The sequence below is a fragment of the Capra hircus genome, chromosome 3 (genome assembly GCF_001704415.2).
Source record: "Capra hircus breed San Clemente chromosome 3, ASM170441v1, whole genome shotgun sequence".
Taxonomy (NCBI): Eukaryota; Metazoa; Chordata; class Mammalia; order Artiodactyla; family Bovidae; genus Capra; species Capra hircus.
Window position 1 is genome coordinate 69,719,459 of NC_030810.1, and position 20,909 is coordinate 69,740,367.

Below are 20,909 nucleotides of genomic sequence, written 5' to 3' on the forward strand. Positions count from 1 at the left end.
TTCATTATTTATAACAAAGCAGCATTAATTTTATAGATGTGCTTAGCTCACAGAAGCTTTTAATATGGTTATGACAAATTAATATGTTTATCTTTATAAAAATCAAAACACAAACTCAATTCCAGTTAAATATCAGAAGGCTTGGGTTCAATTCTCATCTGTTTTCCTCAACAAACTAAGCAAAAACTTAACTTTTCTGTGTTTTGTTCTACCACTTGGAAAGTGCAGAGAGTATTAATACAAAAATATAGTCCTCAACTAGTAAGTAACATTTGGATCAATAAAATAAAGGTGGAAAATTCCATGAAGAGAAGGAAACAATTTTTAACCACCACTTCCTCCCATCTAAATACTATGAATTCTTACAAGCATATTTTTTTCTGAATGAAGTTCAAATTAATCTTTTTAAAAGGTTAAATGTCATCTAACTGATGACTCCTATGCTCAGAACCCTCCCATGATTTTCTCCCTTACTCAGAGAAGGGCTGAAGTTCCTTGGCCATACATATTTGGCTCTATCTCAGACTTCCTTCTAAGGTCCCCTCTTACTCCACCTGGGGACTGAGATGTGCCCCTGGCATTAGGCCCTTTGTTCTTCTGATTCCCTTAGCAGGGCATTCCTATCACAAATCTGCATTGCAAATCTTTGTTTAAAAAACCCCTTCTAATGAGCCTTTCCTGATCACACTACTTAAAATAGCAATGGTAGCCTACCTAAACACCCGAATACTCTCCTTTTCCTACATTTTTCTATTGTACTCATCATCTTCTGAATTACACACTATAAGATTCATTTGTTTTGTTCATCCTATTTCTTCCTCTCCCAGTAAGCTTGATTGATGAGGAAAGCAATCTTTTCTATGCATTTTGTTCACTAATTCTTGTAAAGTGTTTAGAGTAGTGACTAGTACATAGCAGGTATTCCATAAATATTTGCTGAATGGAAACTAATACTCCACTTAAATAATTTAATCTGTTCTCCACAATCTGGGCTTTTAAATGAGAATGATTAATATAATATAAGATGAAATAACAGAGCTCTATAACGGGGGGGGTGTTATGAGAGCAGAGACACAACAAAATTGGCTGGACTGGCATTGAAATGATAAGCAAGATCAAAGGAGGAGAGAAGAATAACAGAGTGAATCTCAATGACAGATTCAAAGAGTTCTTAACTAGTTTATGGTGGCTCAAGCACAGGTATACACTGGGAAAAGCAGGAAATGAAGTCAGAAAGGGTGGTAAGAATCAGAGTAGGAATGGTCTTGAGAGAATAGCCAGAGTTTGAATTTCATCCTGAAAGCCATGGGAGCTATGGAAAGACGCAGGTCAAGAACAGGGAACTAGCAGTAACAAAGCTGCAGGAGGGAGTCTGTCAAGAGCCTCCATATAATTAACACGACAGTACTTGTAAAACTAAAGAAAAAAAAATACATTTTAGTTCTGGAAGGAATTTAAGTTACAAAGTGGGTTCTTAAACTTACAATAAAACCTCATTTAAAAATCTTTATGCTTCAGTTTCCTCCACTATTAGATGGGAATATTAACAATAACTAACATCATATGACTGTTACAAGGATTAAATAAGTAAATACAAATATATTGCTAATAATAATGCCTGGCAAGTTTTAAGTATTCAATGATGCTAGCTATTTAATACTTGAAATACACAAAAATGAAGACTAACTTACAGCGGACAGAAATAAGTTCACCCCTTCCCCCCAAAAAAGTCAAAGCAATTCTTAATTTGAAGCTACATCTAGTTCTTGGAAAGGGATAAATTCATTATCTGGAGTGGATAAAAATTATCTTAAAGGGAACTCAGAAGACTTTCTGAAATTTGGTTGTAATTTTTGGAAGCCCTTACAATGCTGAGTGTGATCTTTTACATAGGTCATTGATAAGCTGATTTTCTGGAAACTAGTTAGGGAAGAAAGAACACTTGATAACTTGATACATGCTTTCTCATTTAATACCAACTCTAAAGCAGATAACTTTAGGTTTGAGTGAGTAAATTCAAAATCAAGTTAAATAACTTGTCAGACAAGACAGCTAAGAAGTTGTCTTCAAAATCTATACTGTCAACCAATCAAAAAAATCTCTAGCAATTACAAGAAAACAGAAAGACAAAAATTGTGACCACAGAGTTACTTAGTATTCTAAAATTCTCATTTCCAATAAAAACTAAGTTTATTGACCCTTTTAATTCTGATCAAGGTATATCATATTTATTTTTTCAGGCTACTTATAGAAATTCCATTAACCTGAGCCATTCAATTAGCTTGTAAAGTATATGTGCAGATAGCAAGCAAAAAATAAATTTCTCCTTTAAAAGATAACAATGGCATCATCTCACATGTAATTAAAGCCATTAATAATTGCTGTTCTGTCTCTCAGTCATGTCCAACTCTTTTATTATATTGTTACTAATAACATTAGTTAGTTATTACTAATATTATTAGTTAATGAATAATAAACATTTATTAGTAATTAAAACATTATTAATAAAACACTTATTACTAACTAATAAATGTTAGTTATTACTAACACCAATAACGTACATACATTTTCAGAGCTTTAAATTCTACTCAGTGATACTGCAAAGAAGGGACCCAGACTCAATCACTCCTTCTGTCTATTTCATTTTATCTTTCCTAGCCAGTAGTGACCTAATGATCAAAAAATACAAATTCTTACATGTGTGAATATAGTGGTAACTGCTGAATTAAAAAAAATTCTGAATACTCAAATTACAAACAATAAAAACCACTTACTGTAGAAACAACAGGTGAACAAATTATTATGTTAATTTAACTTCTTCAAATATAAATTTTTGAATGATGGTTATATACTAAGCATTATATACCAACACTGAGAAAGACAGTGACTGAATAAAACAGGCAAACATTGCTCTCTTATGGAGCTTCCATTCTAGTGCAGAATGTGGACAACATCAAACATGTATGATTTATGGCAAGAACAATTGTTTTGCAGAAATATAAAACAGCGTAAGAGTACAGTGATTAGGATATGAATATTATTTTAGACAGAAATTTGGCAACAGGAGCTTTATCTAAGAAAACTATAGAGACCTGAATGAAGTGAGATTATATAGTAAAGTTCATAATGATTACTCTGAAAAATATTAAAATGATATACATGATATCATATTTTTTATATTTAATGTCACTTCAGAGTTCACCCCTTAATTCTATAAGGGTATGATCTGCTTCAAACAAGCATTACATAGTGACTAAAATCCATTAATAAGTGCCATTCTGCTTGAGGAGGAGGAAACCTCAGCAATAACTTTTATAAATAGCTCAGGAAAATGGTTCAAATTTGAAAGTTGCCACATTAAAAAAAAATTAAATTCACTATGAGACACTAATGTAAAATAGCTCCTCCAAAGACTGTGGAAAAGGCATTATCATGAAGAACATTAAGCATATTACAAATGTAGTTCACTCAGAATAACATGGCAGGGTAGTGATTATGAACCAGACCTGAAAGTTTCAAGTTGACTATAGACTCTTTGAAAATAAATACAATAAACTTCAACTCATAAGTATATCTTCTATAGAATGCTACAGTATGTACATAAATGAGTATTTCCTCATCTAAATGAGACATTCACAAAAGTACACTTTTCTTAACTACTTTTTAAAAAGGTAGCCTTTATTTTTATCAATAACTAATTACATAGTCATGTAATTTAAGATATGAAGGGTTTGAAAGAATTTGGTTTGTGGGTAAAATTTTTATTTACAAGACAGCAATAGTAACTGGAAGAGTTGGTCTTAAGAGATTTGAAGTATAAAAATATTTGACTAAGTTGAGTTCTCCCCCTAGTGGAACTTGAAAATGATCTATGTTTCCATGATTAAACATAACCTAAAATGTATTGTTTTTGTAATTAAAAAAGGAGTTTAGGATTTTAACAAAAGATCTATTTATGGATCTTAACTTGTATATAATAAATGAATGAAGGTTGAATCATTAAGATGTTTACTGAAAACATATCTATCACATGTAATATCAAACTGGTCAAGGAAAACTCAGTAAGCAGAAAGATGTAAAAAGCAGAGGACTAGGGGATACAGGAAAACAGCAATTTTCTGAAGACATGATAGCTTGTAAATGGTACAAAATTTTAAAAGACTATAAAAACTTTTAAAGAGTGAAAGTGTGTGTGTTTGTATGCAGGTGTTAGGGAGAGAGGATAGGGTGGTAATGGTCAAAGAAGAGGCTGGAGGTGAAAGTTTCAACAATAATGAAAAGGCTAACATTTGTGCTGAGGAGTTTTGATGTGATTTGGTAGGTAAAAGGCAGTCAATAAATTATCTTAGAAAGATAATTTTGGTGGCTCCATGGGAGAGCTCAGGCCAGAGAAAAAGAAGTTGAACAGGAAGTTGTGATGTTCAGGTAGGGGCGAATGCAGAAACATTAGGGAGTAGCAGGGAGAAACAGAAAGGCCCTGAAAGATTTTTTTTTTAAGTTTCTGAAATGAGTAAAATTACCTTTGATTTAGTTTTATATTTACCCCATGACTTTTATCTTTTCAAGAAACTGAAGAGCTGGACATGTTTAATCTATATGAATTATTAAGAACTATCTGAAACCAGTCAATCCTAAAGGAAATCAGTCCTGACTATTCATTCGAAAGACTGATGCTGAGGCTGAAGCTCTAATTCTTTGGCCACCTGATGCAAAGAACAGAGTCACTGGAAAAGACCCTGATGCTGGGAAAGATTGAAGGCAGGAGGAGAAGGGGCGACAGAAGATGAGATGGTTGGATGGCATCACTGACTCGTGGACATGAGCCTGAGTAAGCTCTGGGAGCTGATGAACAGGGAAGCCTGGCGTGCAGATGCAATGAGTCAGACACGACTGAGTGCCTGATCTGAACTGAGCTGACTGCACTGAAGGCAAACCTACACGAGTAGGTGAGCAGTTGAAATGCTAGTAGGAATGTTAACTAGCACAAGCACTTTGTGAAAATAACTTCATATTCTCAAATAAAGTTGAAAATGTACATACTCAGCCTTGATAAATACGGCAGAACATTAAGAAAGGCATGCGAAGTTCCTACTAAGTTTGAGTAATTTGGTAAGAGGTGATACCATCAAACAAGACTTGAGATACGAAAGTATAAAAACAGTTTGGGTGGAATAGAAACACATTTGATCTTAAACATGCTGAATGTGGAGTTCCTGTACAGCTTCCAGGAGGAACTCTCTACTGTCCATTAAAAACATTGGTCTACTGATCAAAAGGCATAATATGTTAAAAACAACAACAAAAGACAAGTTACAAAATGGAAGTAGATATCTATAGAACATATAGATACCTATAGAACATATAGAACATATAGAACAGAAACCATCACAATCTTGTATAGTAATTATCTTCCAATTAAAAATAAAATAAAACTTAAAAGAACTAAATATATGTAAGAAAAAGATAAACAACCCACATGAAAAAATACAGAAGATTGTAATAGGCACTCTATAAAAGATGAAATCCAAGTTGCCAACCTCATTAGTAATACAGCAAATGGAAATTAAAATCATGATGAAATATAACTGCATACCCACTAGAATGGCAAAAATTAAAACATCTGACACCACCAAGTGTTGTGGAACAACAGAACTTTCATATGCTGTGGTTGGAAGTTAAAACTGGCACAAACACTTTGGAAAATAACACTGAAGATCTGCATGCTTATGACCCAGTCATTCCACACCCTGCCATACATGCTAAAGAAACTCTTGTGCACTTGTGGTCAGTATAGTGTATAAAATTGCTTATAATCACAACATTGTTTGTAACAGTCCCAATCTGGAAATTTAAAAATGACCACTAAAATTAAAATGGACATACACATTATGATATATTTATAAAATGGAACTGTTGCAAGGAGAAAAATGATGACTCACTAAAGTAACAGTGAACAAAGAAAGAAGAGACACAAATATTCAACATGACTTTACACGAAATTCAGGATCAGAAAACTAAACTGTATGGATGAGAGATGAATACAAAGATGACACTACTGTAAGGTAAGGCAGAGGAGTCACTGCTATAAAGTTCAGGATAAGGGAGCACGGTGTGATCCCGCAGACTTCTGGAATACAGACAATATTCTATCTTGACCTAAGTAGTAGTGATACAGATACTAGTTTTACATATAATATAGCTTTGTTTTATGAATTTTTCTGTACACTATGTCCATAAATTTTTTAGAAGATAAAGGATTACGGGACTTCCCTGGTAAGACTCCATGCTCCCAATGCAGGGGGGCCTGGGATCAATCTCTGGTCAGGGAAGAGATTCAAAGGGCTGCAACTAAGAGTCGGCATGCCCCAGCTAAAGATCCTACTTGCCCCAGCTAAGACCTGGCACAGCCAAACAAATGAGTAATTTTTTATCAGGGTGTAAGACTGTTAGGAGAAAACATGCTAGGATGGAGATAGATTAGAATTTATTGCTGTAAAGATGGCTCTTGAAGCTATATAAGTGAGGTCCTTCATTGTACACTGAACAGTTTCTAAAACCTAAAAATCTTGGATTCTCAGAGGAATACAAACACACAGAATTGAAAACAACTTCAACAATCAAAGAGTCAAAAGTGGATGGTGCTAGGAAAGCCAAGAGACGAAAAAAGCTAAGTGGACAAAGGGGTCAATGACAAATGAGATAAGCTCCAGCCAGTTAAGTATTGAAAAAATACCAATGAATGAGCAATTAAGATTCACTTATGAGCCATTTGAGGCTGCTGCTGCTGCTAACTCGCTTCAGTCATGTCCGACTCTGTGCGACCCCATAGATGGCAGCCCACTAGGCTCCCCCATCCCTGGGATTCTCCAGGCAAAAACAGTGGAGTGGGTTGCCATTTCCTTCTCCAATGCATGAAAGTGAAAAGTACTCCTATTAACAGTAAAAAAAAAAAAAAAAAATTTATAGTAAAATTTTATGCACTCCTTTTGTTTTTTAAAAAACTGGTGAAATACGTGTTATATTTCATTTTAAACAAAGCATGCAGCATACCAGGTTCTTCACTTAATTTAGCATTTAAGAATCAACAAAAAGAGTAATTCAAATCTTGCTATTTTGTGACTAAGATGTACAGAAATGTGGCAAAATTTTATAATTTTCATGATATAAAAGTAATGACTAAAACTAGAATTGCATATGATACCATGACTTAAATAGCTGATTACAGATATCTTATGCAGTTGGTTCTTGTTTGAAGTTTTTCTTTGAAAGTGAAAGTCACTCAGCCATGTCTGACTCTTTGCGACCCCATCAAATTCTCCAGAGAATACTGGGGTGGGTAGACTTTCCCTTCTCTGGGGGATCTTCCCAACCCAGGGATTGAACCCAGGTCTCGTGCACTGCAGGTGGATTTTTTACCAGCTGAGCCACAGGGGAAGCCCAAGAATACTAGAGTGGGTAGCCTATCCTTTCTCCAGAGGATCTTCCTGACCCAGGAATTGAACCGGGGTCTCCTGAATTGCAGGCAGATTCTTTACCAACTGAGCTACAAGGGAAGACCTTTATTAATCACTAGGGAAATGCATATCAAAGGCACAATGAGATACCACTTCACACTCATTAGGATGATGACTTTAAAAAAAAAAGGACAACAGAGAATTAACAAGTATTGATGAGGATGTGGAAAAACTAGTCTCCTGTGAATTGTTGCTAAGAATGTAAAATGGTGCAGCTGCTGTGGAAAACAGTATAGCAATTCCTCAAAAAATTAAACACAGAATTATCACATGGTTCAGCAATTTCACTTCTGGGTATATACCCCCCACAAATGAAAACATGGGCTCAAATAGTCATTTGTATACTCATAATCATAGCAGCATTACTCACAACAGCCAAAAGGCAGAAGCAATCTAAATCAATGAATAAACAGATAAACAAAAAGTAGTATGCACACAATGGAGTATTATTCAGCCATAAAAAAGGAAGGAAATTCTAATACAACATTACAACATGAATGAACCTTGAGGACATTACCCTTAGTAAAATAAGCCAGTCACAGAAAAACAAATACTCTATGATTTTACTTATGTGAGATTAATTAGAGGAGTCAAATTCAGAGACAGAAAGTACAAGGGTGGTTTCCAGGAGTTGAGGGAAGAGGGAATGTGGAGTTGTTGAACAGGCACAAAGTTTCAGTTTTACAAGGTGAAGAGTTTTGGAAATTGGTTGCACAACAATGAGAATGTACTTAATGAAAGGCTGTATACATTAAAATTATAAATTTCACCACAATAAGTATATTTTTATTGCAATTTAAAAAACTGGACTTGGAAAGGAGTATCGAAAACAGGAACACAGTCATTAGAATGAAGACATAACTCACTATCCAGGTGCAAAGGAAAGGGGAAATAACTGCATTATTATTACATTTACTTTACTATTTTCATATGGTACCTGGATTTCAAGCTCAGCAATGTGCTGCTGTAGTTCAGCAACAGCTGCTATGCTATCTGCTTCCCGGAGTCTCACAGCCATCACTTCTTCCTTGTTCTACGGTGGTAAACAAAACAAACCAAAAATAAACCACACAATAAACCAAACCATTAATAAAACATAAACACTGTAACTTGCCTCAAATTTAGAAAGTAACAAATAGACCCCTGATTATATCAGAGGGGGGAAAAAAGCCATTATAACTAACACAACATTGTAAATCAACTATACTCCAATTAAAAAATCTTTTTAAATGCCATTATATCTTGAACTTGGTATAAAATGAAGAATAAATATATAGAACAGCATTCCATCTTTAAGAGCACCTGTATATAAATATTGCTCAAACTTTTAAATTAAAAGTTAACTTAATTAAAGCTATTAAAATTACTGTTGACTGTGAAAAATTAATTTTTTATCCAAGAATAATTATTGAGAACTTTCAAATATGTAACTAGGACAATAGATTGATAGGGAATATAAATACTGTATATTAGCCGTATAATATTTTTAAAATTACATTTTTTGAGGCAATGAATGTTAATGAATATTTACTTTATACTACAAAGGAGATAATAGAAGAGAAAGATGGGATATACAAAAATATATAATATTGAGGAACTATTAACTTCAGTTGAAATTTAGCAATCAGTATCAAAAATGTGCAGCATGGTGACCATAGGAGAAATTTAGCACCTGACAGTAATATCAAAATTTTTTAAAATTTCAAACCTAGTAAAAATATAATTAAACTTTTAAATTAAAATATATTCCTTCTTTTATCTTTTTAGATATGATCCTGGTACTTCATTTCAAGCAAATATTGCTTTAAATATTTTTGCCAAGTTGTACACGGCCACTAAGTATAGTTTCTGCACCAAATTAATGACCAGCTCTCAAGCAAGTGTGTGTGTGTCCGTGTACAAATATGTCTGTATGTACATTTATAATATATTTTAAATCTAGATTGAAATAGCAGATGTACAGTATATAACAGTTAAGATATGTAGCACTCATTATTATAAATTCTACTTAGTCAATATATTCTCACAGAATACTTTCCCTAATTTTTGCCAAATCTTGTGTCCACAGGTCACCTACCACTGAAAATGAGGAAAAAGTAAAGTGTTGATGTGAACTCTGGTTAATTTTTGTTTGTGTTATTTATTCTGATAATAGAGTTATTATCATTCTGATAACAGTGATCAAATACTGGAGGAAAATTTCCTCAATATTATCGTGCTATTCATAATGTAAAGAGTGAAGACACAACACATTTTGAAGCTTTAACAGTCTAGAGAAGGAGACAAAAACTCTAAAGGGCCAGATAGTAAATAATTTCAGACTTATGGGTCATACAGGCTATTATAACTACTCTATCCACCACCGGAGTGTGACAGTGGTCACAGACGATATACAAATGAATAAGAAATAAATGAATATATTTCAATATACAAATGAATGTATTCCAATAAAACTTTATTTACAGAAACAGGCAAACAGACAGATTTGGAACATTGGCTATAGTTTGCCAACTTCTGGTCTAGATAATCAACAAAACAGGAAGTCAAGCTTTGATTTGTAGTTTGCCAATTCATGTGGTAAAACTACTCCCACCTTTCAACTTGACATAACATTAGGGAACATTAGTGAAGATAACATTAGTGGCACACCATGGTATTTCTACAATACAGATATAATTAGGTATAAATAATCTGAAATGCACAAATGTAAAAATTAGGAAATCATGAAGTTTGAGTATTTACTATCATTTTATCATAATTTGTTGATTATGTTAAATAATTTAATTTTTAATATGGCTGTTTAACAACTGTGTCACAAAATTCCTGAAAATTTAACAATTGGTTCTTACAAGTCTTTACCAGCTAGTTCCAGCACACCATTGTGTCTATGTTTAACAAAACTCAAATCTCTGTCACTCCCTTATTTTAAACCCTTTAATAGTACTCCACAGATCTTGAGATAACAGGTTCTTTTACTGGTGTCTAGGATTCTCCAAGATTTCTTCCCTATCTACTGCTCTAGCTTCATATATTACGAGTATTCCTTATCACACACTCACCTCCAACTCGAATGAACTTTTAGTTCAAGCAAACAACCTTCTCTGTTTTGCTCTTCACATATGTTATTCGCTTCGCCTAGTGAACTCTCTCTTGCCTTTCCTCAACTAACTCCTACATATCCTTAAGGTCTCAGCTGAATCATTCCTTAGTGAGCTTTCCTTGAACCATAAATCTAACACTAAACTCACATTACAGGATCCAATGTACCACCTCAATAATAGCACCACTCATACTGCATTGTAATGGTTTGTTTGTCTGTATCCTTTGCTAAGACAGAGCCCCTTGAGGACAAAGATCTCTTTCCAACAGCCAGCACCACCTTGCAACCACTGAGTGCGCCACTTAAAAAGCCTCATCCTTTAGCTTTAGCTAAGCCTGAGATGACTGTAACCTCATGAGACTCTAAATCAGAATCACTAGATGAAGCTGCTTCTGAATTTCAGATCCACAGAAACTCTGGGGTATTAGTGGTTACTATTATTTTAAGCTACTAAATTTTAGAGGTTATCTGTTAAACAGCAATAGATAACTAATACATATTTACTCTACTAATTTTAACATTGTATAAAAATATTATATCCATCAGGTAAAACACCAAATATTTGTGCACCAACTTTCTCCTACTTTTCCTCCCTCTCCAACCCAATCACTGAGTCTCTATAAAAATACTGGATTGATCTCCTCTACTTTAGTTCCATTGCCAACACCTGAGCCAAAGCTAGCGCCTGTCTTGTTCTATTACCTGATAATCTCATATCGCCTCTCTCCAAAGCCACCTCAAATCCATGTCCACACACAGTGGCATGTGTGCTCTTTTAAAAAATAATTATTGTTACATGCATTATCTCCTAATAAAGTTAACTGCTGAAACCTTAAGCATATTTGCATAAATGCAAAATAGTTCCTCCAGTTCAGTTCAGTCGCTCAGTTGTGTACAACTCTTTGCAACCCCATGAACTGCAGCACGCCAGGCCTCCCTGTCCATCGCCAGCTCCCAGAGTTCACCCAAACTCATGTCCATCGAGTTGGTGATGCCATCCAGCCATTTCATCCTCTGTCGTCACCTTCTCCTCCTGCCCCCAATCTCTCCCAGTATCAGGGTCTTTTCAAATGAGTCAGCTCTTCGCATGAGGTGGCCAAAGTACTGGAGTTTCAGCTTCAGCATCAGTCCTTCCAGTGAACACCCAGGGCTGATCTCCTTTAGGATGGACTGGTTGGATCTCCTTGCAGTCCAAGGGACTCTCAAGAGTCTTCTCCAACACCACAGTTCAAAAGCATCAATTCTTCAGCAGTCAGCTTTCTTCACAGTCCAACTCTCACATCCATACATGACCACTGGAAAAACCATAGCCTTGACCAGATGGACCTTTGTTGGCAAAGTAATGTCTCTGCTTTTTAATATGCAATCTAGGTTGGTCATGAGTAAAGTCGCTCAGTCGTGTCTGACTCTTTGCAACCTCATGGACTGTAGCCTACTGGGGTCCTCCATCCATGGGATTTTCCAGGCAGAATACTGCAGTGGGTTGCCATTTCCTTCTCCAGGAGATCTTCCCAACCTAGGGATTGAACCTGGGTCTCCTGCACTGTAGGCAGACACTCTACCATCTAAGCCACCAGAGAATGATCTCCTTGCAGTCTAAGTTGGTCATAATAGTTACTTCAAATACTTATTAATTATTGTCCTATTGTGGTGGTTGTAGCAAATTCTTTGATACTCTTTCCTTCAGGAGTTGTAACTTAATGCCCTTTCCTCCACTTGGACCATTGTCTAGGCTCAGTAACTTGCCTGTAAGGAACAGAGCAGGAGGGTGGGGGGACTTCTGTAGTGGAGAAAGCTAGCAGATACCAACTTAAGCAAATGACCAAAGTTAATAGGACCAGACGTAAGGCGTATTAATACAGAATGCCCCCTGATGGGCTTCCCAGATGGCTCAGTGGTAAAGAATATGCTGCCATTGCTGGTGACGCAGGTTTGAGCCCTGGGTCAAAGTCCACTGGAGGAAGATGTGGCCACCCACTCCAGTATTCTTGCCTGGGAAATCCCATGGACAGAGAAGCCTGGCGGGGCTATAGACCATGGGGCTGCAAAAGAGCTGGACACGACTTAGCAACTGAACATATACATGACCCTGATATAATATACTAAGAAAGGGCCTAAGACATATAACCTCGGTCTAAGTGTAAGAAAACATCAGACAATCCTAAATTGAAGGATTTCTACAACATACCTCACAGATCAAAGAAGAATGAGACATGATGGGGAAATCTGAATGAAGTCTGTAATTCAGTAATAAAATTATTACTAATGTTCATTTCTTAGTACTAATAAATGTGTCATGTTTATGTAACAGGTTAAAATTAGGAGGAGCTGATTAAAGGGTATATGGGAACTCTCTGTACCATCTTTGCCACTTTACTGTAAACATAAAATTATTTCAAAAGTAAAAGTAAAAAACGGAAGCAAAGGACTTCCCTGGTGGTCCATTGGTTAAGAATCTGCCTGCCAATGCAGGGGATAGGGGTTTAATCCCTAGTCCAGGAAGATTCCACATGCTGCAGGGCAACTAAGCTGTGTGTTACAACTACTGAGCCCAAGTGCTTCTGAAGCCTGCAAGCTCAAAAGCCTGTGCTCTGCAACAAGAGAAGCTACTGCAAAGAGAAGCCCCCATGCCACAACTAGAGAGAAGCCCCCACTCACAACTAGAGAAAAAGCTCTTGTAAAGCAAAGACCCAGCACAAACAAAAATAAAATAATGAATAAAATTTAAATAAAAAACTGAAGCAAATATAGCAAATCAAAAAAATGTACTATGTTTTTTATCTTACCTCTCAGTGGCCTCCCACAGCATTTAAGAGTAAAACTCAAACTTGTTACCATGACCTATAAATATCTACATGGTAAGAAGCTAAGTCCTAGCTTACCTCCCTGGCTTTATCTCATTCAGCTCTGCATTATATATGAGACTCAGCAACCAAGTCCTTTCCTGCTTTCTGGGTCTTGATCTCTGACCTTTTTCATGTAAGGATCTCCCCCCCTACTCTTCATATGGCTGGTTCTTTCTTATTCTTCAGCTCCGATACCATCTCCTGGCACTTGATCTTAATTACCACTTCCTCTAACTTCTCACTCTATAGAACATTATTACTAATGATATTTTCTATTTCTTATTTATTGTTTCAATAAACATTAGGTCTACCTTCTCCATTTCCGTATCCCCAATGCTTACAAGAATAACCTACAAGAAGACACCCAAATATTTGACAAATATGTACGCTGATGTTATCATTCTTTTTAGTCTTATAATTTCACCTCCTCCAATCCCTATTTGAAAATCACTGTCCTAGAACATATAAATTACATCTAATTAAAATGAAAAGATTTTGTTATACAATTTATAAGAAACATGATAAAGAAACAGGTACCATCATGCCCTGCACATCAAAGCACAAAATGGTACAAACCTAAGGAGAGTAATTTGACAAAAACTATGAAAAGTACCAAGGTATTTACTCTCTGACCAAGCAATCAAATTTATAGTAATTTATTCTATAGAAATGTATAGATATATCTCTATACATTTGAGATTATGTATGTACGAAGTTATCACTATACACTGCTTGTAGTAGTAAAACATGGGGAACAAACCATGTATACATCAATACGGACCTAATTAAGGATGCTGTGGATACATGCAATGGAAAATAATGTGTCTTAGAAACTAACGAGGAGACTCTAAGCACTGATGACAGAAAGCTGCACAAAACATATAAACATAAAAAGCAAAAAGCAGAATATACTACTGTTTGCTAACTTTCACAAAAGACTGTGAGAAAAAAAAGTATATACTTTTAATTACTAGTATCTGCCTAAAAGAAACTCTAAAGGAAGTTATCAGAAAATAATAAAAGCCATTATCTGGGGAAAAAATAAAGGGGTGTACGTGGTAGGGTCAGGAAGAGAATAAGATAAAAAGGATTTAAATGTTTTTGTTTATATTTAGCTTTAAAAACATCAAAGCATTATGAAAAATGCACAGTATTAAGCTACTAAAAATTACATATAAGCAACAGGTTTAATTTCTTGTTTTCTTCCTATCATTATTCCATATATGCACAATATTATAATCATAAAATACTTTGCTCAGCTTTCCTCACTTAACATTATTTATTACACAATTTTACAAGTTTGTATATGAATATGTAATACCTTTTCTCCTGGAGATAAAAAATTATATATGTTATTAGAGTATAAAATCTTTCTATAATCTTCAAATTTAGATTTATACAGGAAATCCAACAATCTTATCACTGAAATTCTGGGGGCCAGGTATGTTATGGAATTTCAGATTTTTCAGACTTTAGGAGAGTAATAAGGTGCATAAATGTAACACTATACTATCCAATGGGTTCTGAGGCAGTGTCCAAAATGAAACAGTATGCTCAATGCTCAACAAAAATGAAGCAGTGATGTATAAGTACTCAAACCAAGTGGGATAAATAACAATGATAAATGGCTATGTATTAGTTCAAATCAAGTTCTGCTTCCAAATGAATTTGTGTGAAATTTATGAAAAGATGTAGGTTTCAAAGTGTTTTGGATTTTCATATTGGGGATCTTAGACTTATATTGTTTGAAGTTGGAACACTCAAATTCAATTACAGAGGGAAAATAATGCTAATATTAAAAACAGTATCCCAGACTTCCCCAGTGGTATGGTGGATGAGAATCTGTCTGCCAATGCAGGGAACACAGGTTCAGTCCCCGGTTCTGAAAGATTCCACATGCCATAGCAGCTAAGACTGTGTACCACACCCACTGAAGCGTGAGTGCCAAGAGCCTGTGCTCCCCAATAACAAAAGCCACCACAATGAGAAGTCCGCACACTGCAATGAAGAGTAGCCCCCGCTTGCTGCAACTAGAAAAAGTCCACAAGCAGCAACAAAGACCCAGCGCAGCCAAAAAAAACAAAATGAAATTAAAAACAAGCAAAAACAGCATCCTGCTTTACATCAATGAAAAACAACACGAGCTTTAATAACTACTTATCAACAAACCACAAGCTATAATCACATAAAATGAAATGAAAACTATCAGATTTATATAACTGAAAGACTAGCTCTCTGAAAAAGTTCAGTTTATTGCTGAATTGTTTCAATATGACAAAGTAAAATATTTAACACTTAATCAGAATGTGCCAGATACTAGGGTGACAATTAAAATTGGTCATGCTGGAAATCTGCAAAAGGCATTTAAAAAATTTGAATAAACCAATATACACCTTAAACACAGGGGAGATCTCAGAATCAGCATCTGTATATACTTTACAGAGGTATTAATGAAAAGTTAAAGTTAAATAAGATCTCATATCAGTTCTCAGAATTCTGAATGTGGGCCCATTACTTACACAAATTCAAAGCAAACAATTATTTTCACTGGCAAACTCCCCAAATATTTATTTCCAAATAGCACTTTACTTTGATTAAAAGGTGCTAAGGTATTTGGGGTATAATATTAAATCCAGTACCAATGTTATCAACATGTTTAAAGGAAATCATATCAATAATAAAATAATAAATTTAGTTCTTTATTAAAAATAAGTCAGGACAGACACTGCAAAATAAAAAACTGAAAAAGATATTAGTATAATAAATCAAATTGATGTAATCTCATGTTACATCATCTTATTTTTAAATTAGCCTAGGGAATTTCCTGGCAGTCCAATGGTTAGGACTCAGCACTTTCCCTGCCGTGGCTTGGGTTCAATCCCAGGTCCAAGAATTAAGATCCCACAAAACAGAAAAAAAAAAAGCACACTTAGTCACATACTTCAGGAGGGACTACTCTTACATTAGTACAAATTTCAGTACTGCCGACAGATTTCTGTCAGAGTAAACTGTAACAGTCATCCATATTTATTAGGATGTAATTTCATCTCTGGATTTCAGTGACACTGATAAACCACTCAAGCTTCACTTTTGGTTTTTAATGACACTAGAACAAGTTGATGGAATTACAGCTTTATATCTGCCATTGAAAGTCTTATTTCTTATCATAGAATAAGGCTGGAATCTTTAAAGGGCATTATTCCTACTCTCTCACCATGGAAAGATGAATGTCTAGTTTTTTTAAAAAATCTCATAAACAAAACCAAACTTACCAAAAAACAAACTTGCCCTCGTAATTCATTCTAATGTTTACCACAGTCATCTCTTTAGTTATTTCACAAACACACATACATACAACCCCTCTCCTTCCACCCCATTTTCCAACTTCGCCTTCTCTGTCATCGTTGTATTATGAATATATCTAAGGAAAAAAAATACTTGCAATCAAAAACTTTTCCATGCTTTATGAATCCAAACACTCCATAAAAATTTAAAAGATCGATTAAAATAATAACTTGAAATGCACACAATTTTGCCAACCTTTGGGTACACACACAGCTCTTTTATTCTCTATCCAGAAAACATATATCAATATTGACAGCTCACTAATAAGGTGCCAATCAAAGCAGAGTAGACCCAACTTCTCCAAATTACCTATCTTTCTGGTTGAGACATTAAAAGTTTCAGTTTTAAAGGGCTACAGGTCAAAGAGATACCAACCTTCAATCACTTGGTTAACTTAATTTCCTAACCAAGTGACTGAAAATGAAGTTTCCAGCCTGAAATTTACCCAGAGCATGATGAGGTAACCTGGCCCAAAATCAACTGCCAAACTAAGTTCAGGAAAAGTAGGAAATAAGACCAGTTTCTTTTAGTTTCATGATAATGTACTCAGTGATGAGATAAAAACAAAAACAAAAAACATTATTATATTGACTAAAACATAAACTTGCTAGTTGATATGTTTACCTTGCATTCAATCTCTGCTTGTTTGCGCTTTGCTTCACTCAGTTGGGTAAGCAATCCCTTGTTCTGTGCAGAAAGATATTGCACCTTCTCCTGTAGATTGGTCACCTCTTGCTCTGCTCTTCGAAGATGATTACTATTGATCTGGTTCTAACAATTAAAAATATAAATACAGAATACAGATAAAAATATAAATATGAGAATACAGATAAAAGGCCTGAAAAAACTGGTGGCTCAGAAGGTAAAGAATCTGCCTGCAATGCAGGAGACAGGGTTCAATCCCTGGGTTGGGAAGATTCCCTGGAGATGGGAACGGGAACCCACTTGAGTATTCTTGCCTGAAGAATTCCACGGACCGAGGAACCCGGTGGGCTATAGTCCACAGGGTGGCAAAGAGTTGGACATGACTGAGTGACTATCATAAAACTTATAAATTTCTAGGTGTGTATATTATGTCTCAGCAATATTTTCAATGTTATTGTTAGTTATAGGTCTGTTTTATTCAACAAATAGTTAACTACTTAAAAATATTATAAAACTGCTTTAAAAATCAAGAGAATGCATAAGGGTCACATTAGAAACTTTCATTAAAGATCCATTTACCTTTCATACAATAAATATCTTCTAACTATAAGGATGCTTATACAGAAGTTTTAGGTATAAATTTCTGAAACAGGCAATATGGTATAAACAGATAAGATACAGAGATATGATGTATTTAACTCCCCTTTCCAGTTCACAAAAACAAGCACAGACTGCTGAAAAGATATCACCACCACTTACTGAACTGCAAACTTTTTGATGTCACACCATGTCATGTTAACTACATTCCTACAATGTATAGCACAGTCTGTTTATGGCTTATGGACTAGCTTTGAATTCTGGCTTGCCATTTGGTGATTAAACAAACTAATTAATATCCAATTTCTATTTCCTTATTTGAAAAATGTACACAGGGCTTCCCAGGTGACTCAGTGGTAAAGAATCTCTTGCAATGTAGGAGACTTGGGATGGATCCTTAAGTTGGGAAGATTCTCTGGAGAAGAAAATGGCAACTCACTCCAGTATTCTTGTCTGGGAAATCCCATAGGCAGAGAAGCCAGGCAGGCTACAGTCCATGGGGTTGCAAAACAGCTGGACAAGACGTATTGACTACACAACAATAATACTTTTTTTTTTTTTTAAGAAAACCATATGTAAAATACTATCTATTTTTCATTTAATTCTCTTTACAATTAGTTCATGAACTGTAGCCCCCTAGGCTCCTCTGCCCCTGGGATTCTCCAGGCAAGACTACTGGAGTGGGTTGCCGTTCCCTTCTCGAGGAGATCTTCCTGACACAGGGATTGAACGCAGGTCTCCTGGATTACAGGCAGATTCTTTACTTTTCTGAGCCACCAGAGAAGCCCTTTTAGTTTCTGGGATACAGCAAAATGATTCAATTATGTGTGTGTGTATATATATATATATATTTTTTTTCCCCGTTTTAAATACTTTTCCATTATAGTTTATTATAGGATATTGAATATAGTTCCCTTTGCTATACAATAGGACCTTAACATTATAGATCATGAATTCACTGACATGAGGTAGTTTTCATATTCAGGCTTGACTCAGCTTGAGTTTCTCAATTCTAAATTACTCTATTAGGGGCCTGAAAGAAACAGTAAACATTTTCATAACCAAACACAGGCAAAATTCAGCTCCTCATTTAACAATTTCTCAACCTTGGTGAAGCTATCTAATTCTATCAAGTTTTAGTACACTAATAGAAGTGTAGATATTACTGCTTGACTTTTAAGGCTGTGTTCTGGGAATTACATGAGAAAAGTTTATGAAAGTAGTTCTCTCCTAAGGCTTGAAAGAGAAGACATTTAACAAATACTCGATTATTACTATTACTAAACCTATTCTAACTCATTCTATGAAAATGATCCTGCCTCCAGTTACCATTAAAACAAGTTAACTATACTTCAGAGGGACACACCTTCAACATACACTCCAAAACTCCTCCCTGTACCCCTAAATACCATTCCATGCTCCAAAATTACAAAATACTCACACAAATAATTAAAACCCAAGAATTGACTATGAGTGAGAAATGGCAGACAAAAAATATGCTAGATTCTTAAAAACTTTAGATAATAATCACATGAGGATTTTATACAAAATAGTTTACATATTTACATATTAAACATAAAAAGAAGCATAAACAAAGAACTAGTCACTGTCAAAATACCAGCAAATTTGGAGGATAACCAAATATAATTTCCAAAATTAACAGACACTGATAATAAATTCAATTAAAGGGTTAAATGGGAGATTAAACACGATGAGGGCTTCCCTGCTGGCTCAGTCAGTAAAGAATCTGTCTGCAATGCAGGAGACTCAGGTTCAATCCCTGGGTCAGGAAGATCCCCTGGAGAAGACCATGGGAACCCACTCCAGTATTCCTGCCTGGAGAATTCCATGGACTGAGAAGCCTGGCAGGCTACAGCACCTGGGGTTGCAAAGAGTCGGACTTCCCTGGTAGCTCAGCTTGTGAAGAATCCACTTGCAATGCAGGAGACCCTGGTTTGACTCCTGAGTCATGAAGATCCCCTGAGGAAGGGAAGGGTACCCACTCCAGTATTCTTGGGCTTCCCTGGTGTTTCAGACAGTAAAAAATCTGCCTGCAATGTGGGAGACCTGGGTTCGATCTCTAGATTGGGAAGATCCCCTGGAGGAGGGCATGGCAACCCTCTCCAGTATTCTTGCCTAGAGAATCCCCTTGAGCAGAGGAGCCTGGCAGGCTACAGTCCATGGGGTCAGAAAAAGTCAGATAAAACTAAGCAACTAAGAACTAGACACAATGAAGAAAAAATTAGTGCCCCAGAAGATGTCAAGAGACAGAAAAGAGAATAAAAAGGTATAAAATATACTTTACAGGTGTTGCCCCCCACCAAAAAAAGTGAGCTGTGATGGCTTAAGAAGATGATAATAATTGAGAATTTTTACAACAAAAATCACATATGCATCTATACCGTAGGAAGCACAATTAGTTCCAAATACTATTTGGGATAAATAGAAATAAATCCTTATCAAAATACATTATATCAAAACTTATAGAATGCTAAAGTAAAGCAGAGGCAAATCAAGGGAAAAACAGTATCTGTGAAAGTGGAAAGTGAAATATCTAGCAGACAACTCAACAGGAAAAATTGGTAGTGTTTAAAAAAAAAATTCATCCTATAAAAGTATACTCAGCCAACTATCACAGAAGAGAGAAAAGTACATTTATTTTAAGAAAGTGAGAGAGTTTACAACTCATGATTGAAACTGTGAGGAAACTGTTAAATAAAAGCAAGAATAGAGCAAAAAAACTAGCAAGCAGGTAGACGAAACCACAAGCTTCCCTTGTGGCTCAGCTGGTAAAGAATCTGCCTGCAGTGCAGGAGACCTGAGTTCGATCCCTGGGTTGGGAAGATCCCCTGGAGAAGGGAA

General features: G+C 35.4%; 1 protein-coding gene across 10 annotated transcripts in view; it reads right to left on the reverse strand.

Annotated features, from left to right (window-relative positions):
* Window positions 1-20,909, reverse strand: part of EVI5 (ecotropic viral integration site 5) — a 224,730-nt gene that overhangs the window by 55,195 nt on the left and 148,626 nt on the right. For all 10 annotated transcript variants that reach the window (XM_018045762.1, XM_013962626.2, XM_013962629.2 and 7 more), the window contains 2 exons: window positions 17,430-17,576; window positions 8,452-8,547 (listed from right to left, as the gene is read on the reverse strand). In XM_018045762.1, coding sequence (XP_017901251.1) covers window positions 8,452-8,547; window positions 17,430-17,576 — 243 coding nt within the window. The remainder of the gene's footprint in view (window positions 1-8,451; window positions 8,548-17,429; window positions 17,577-20,909) is intronic.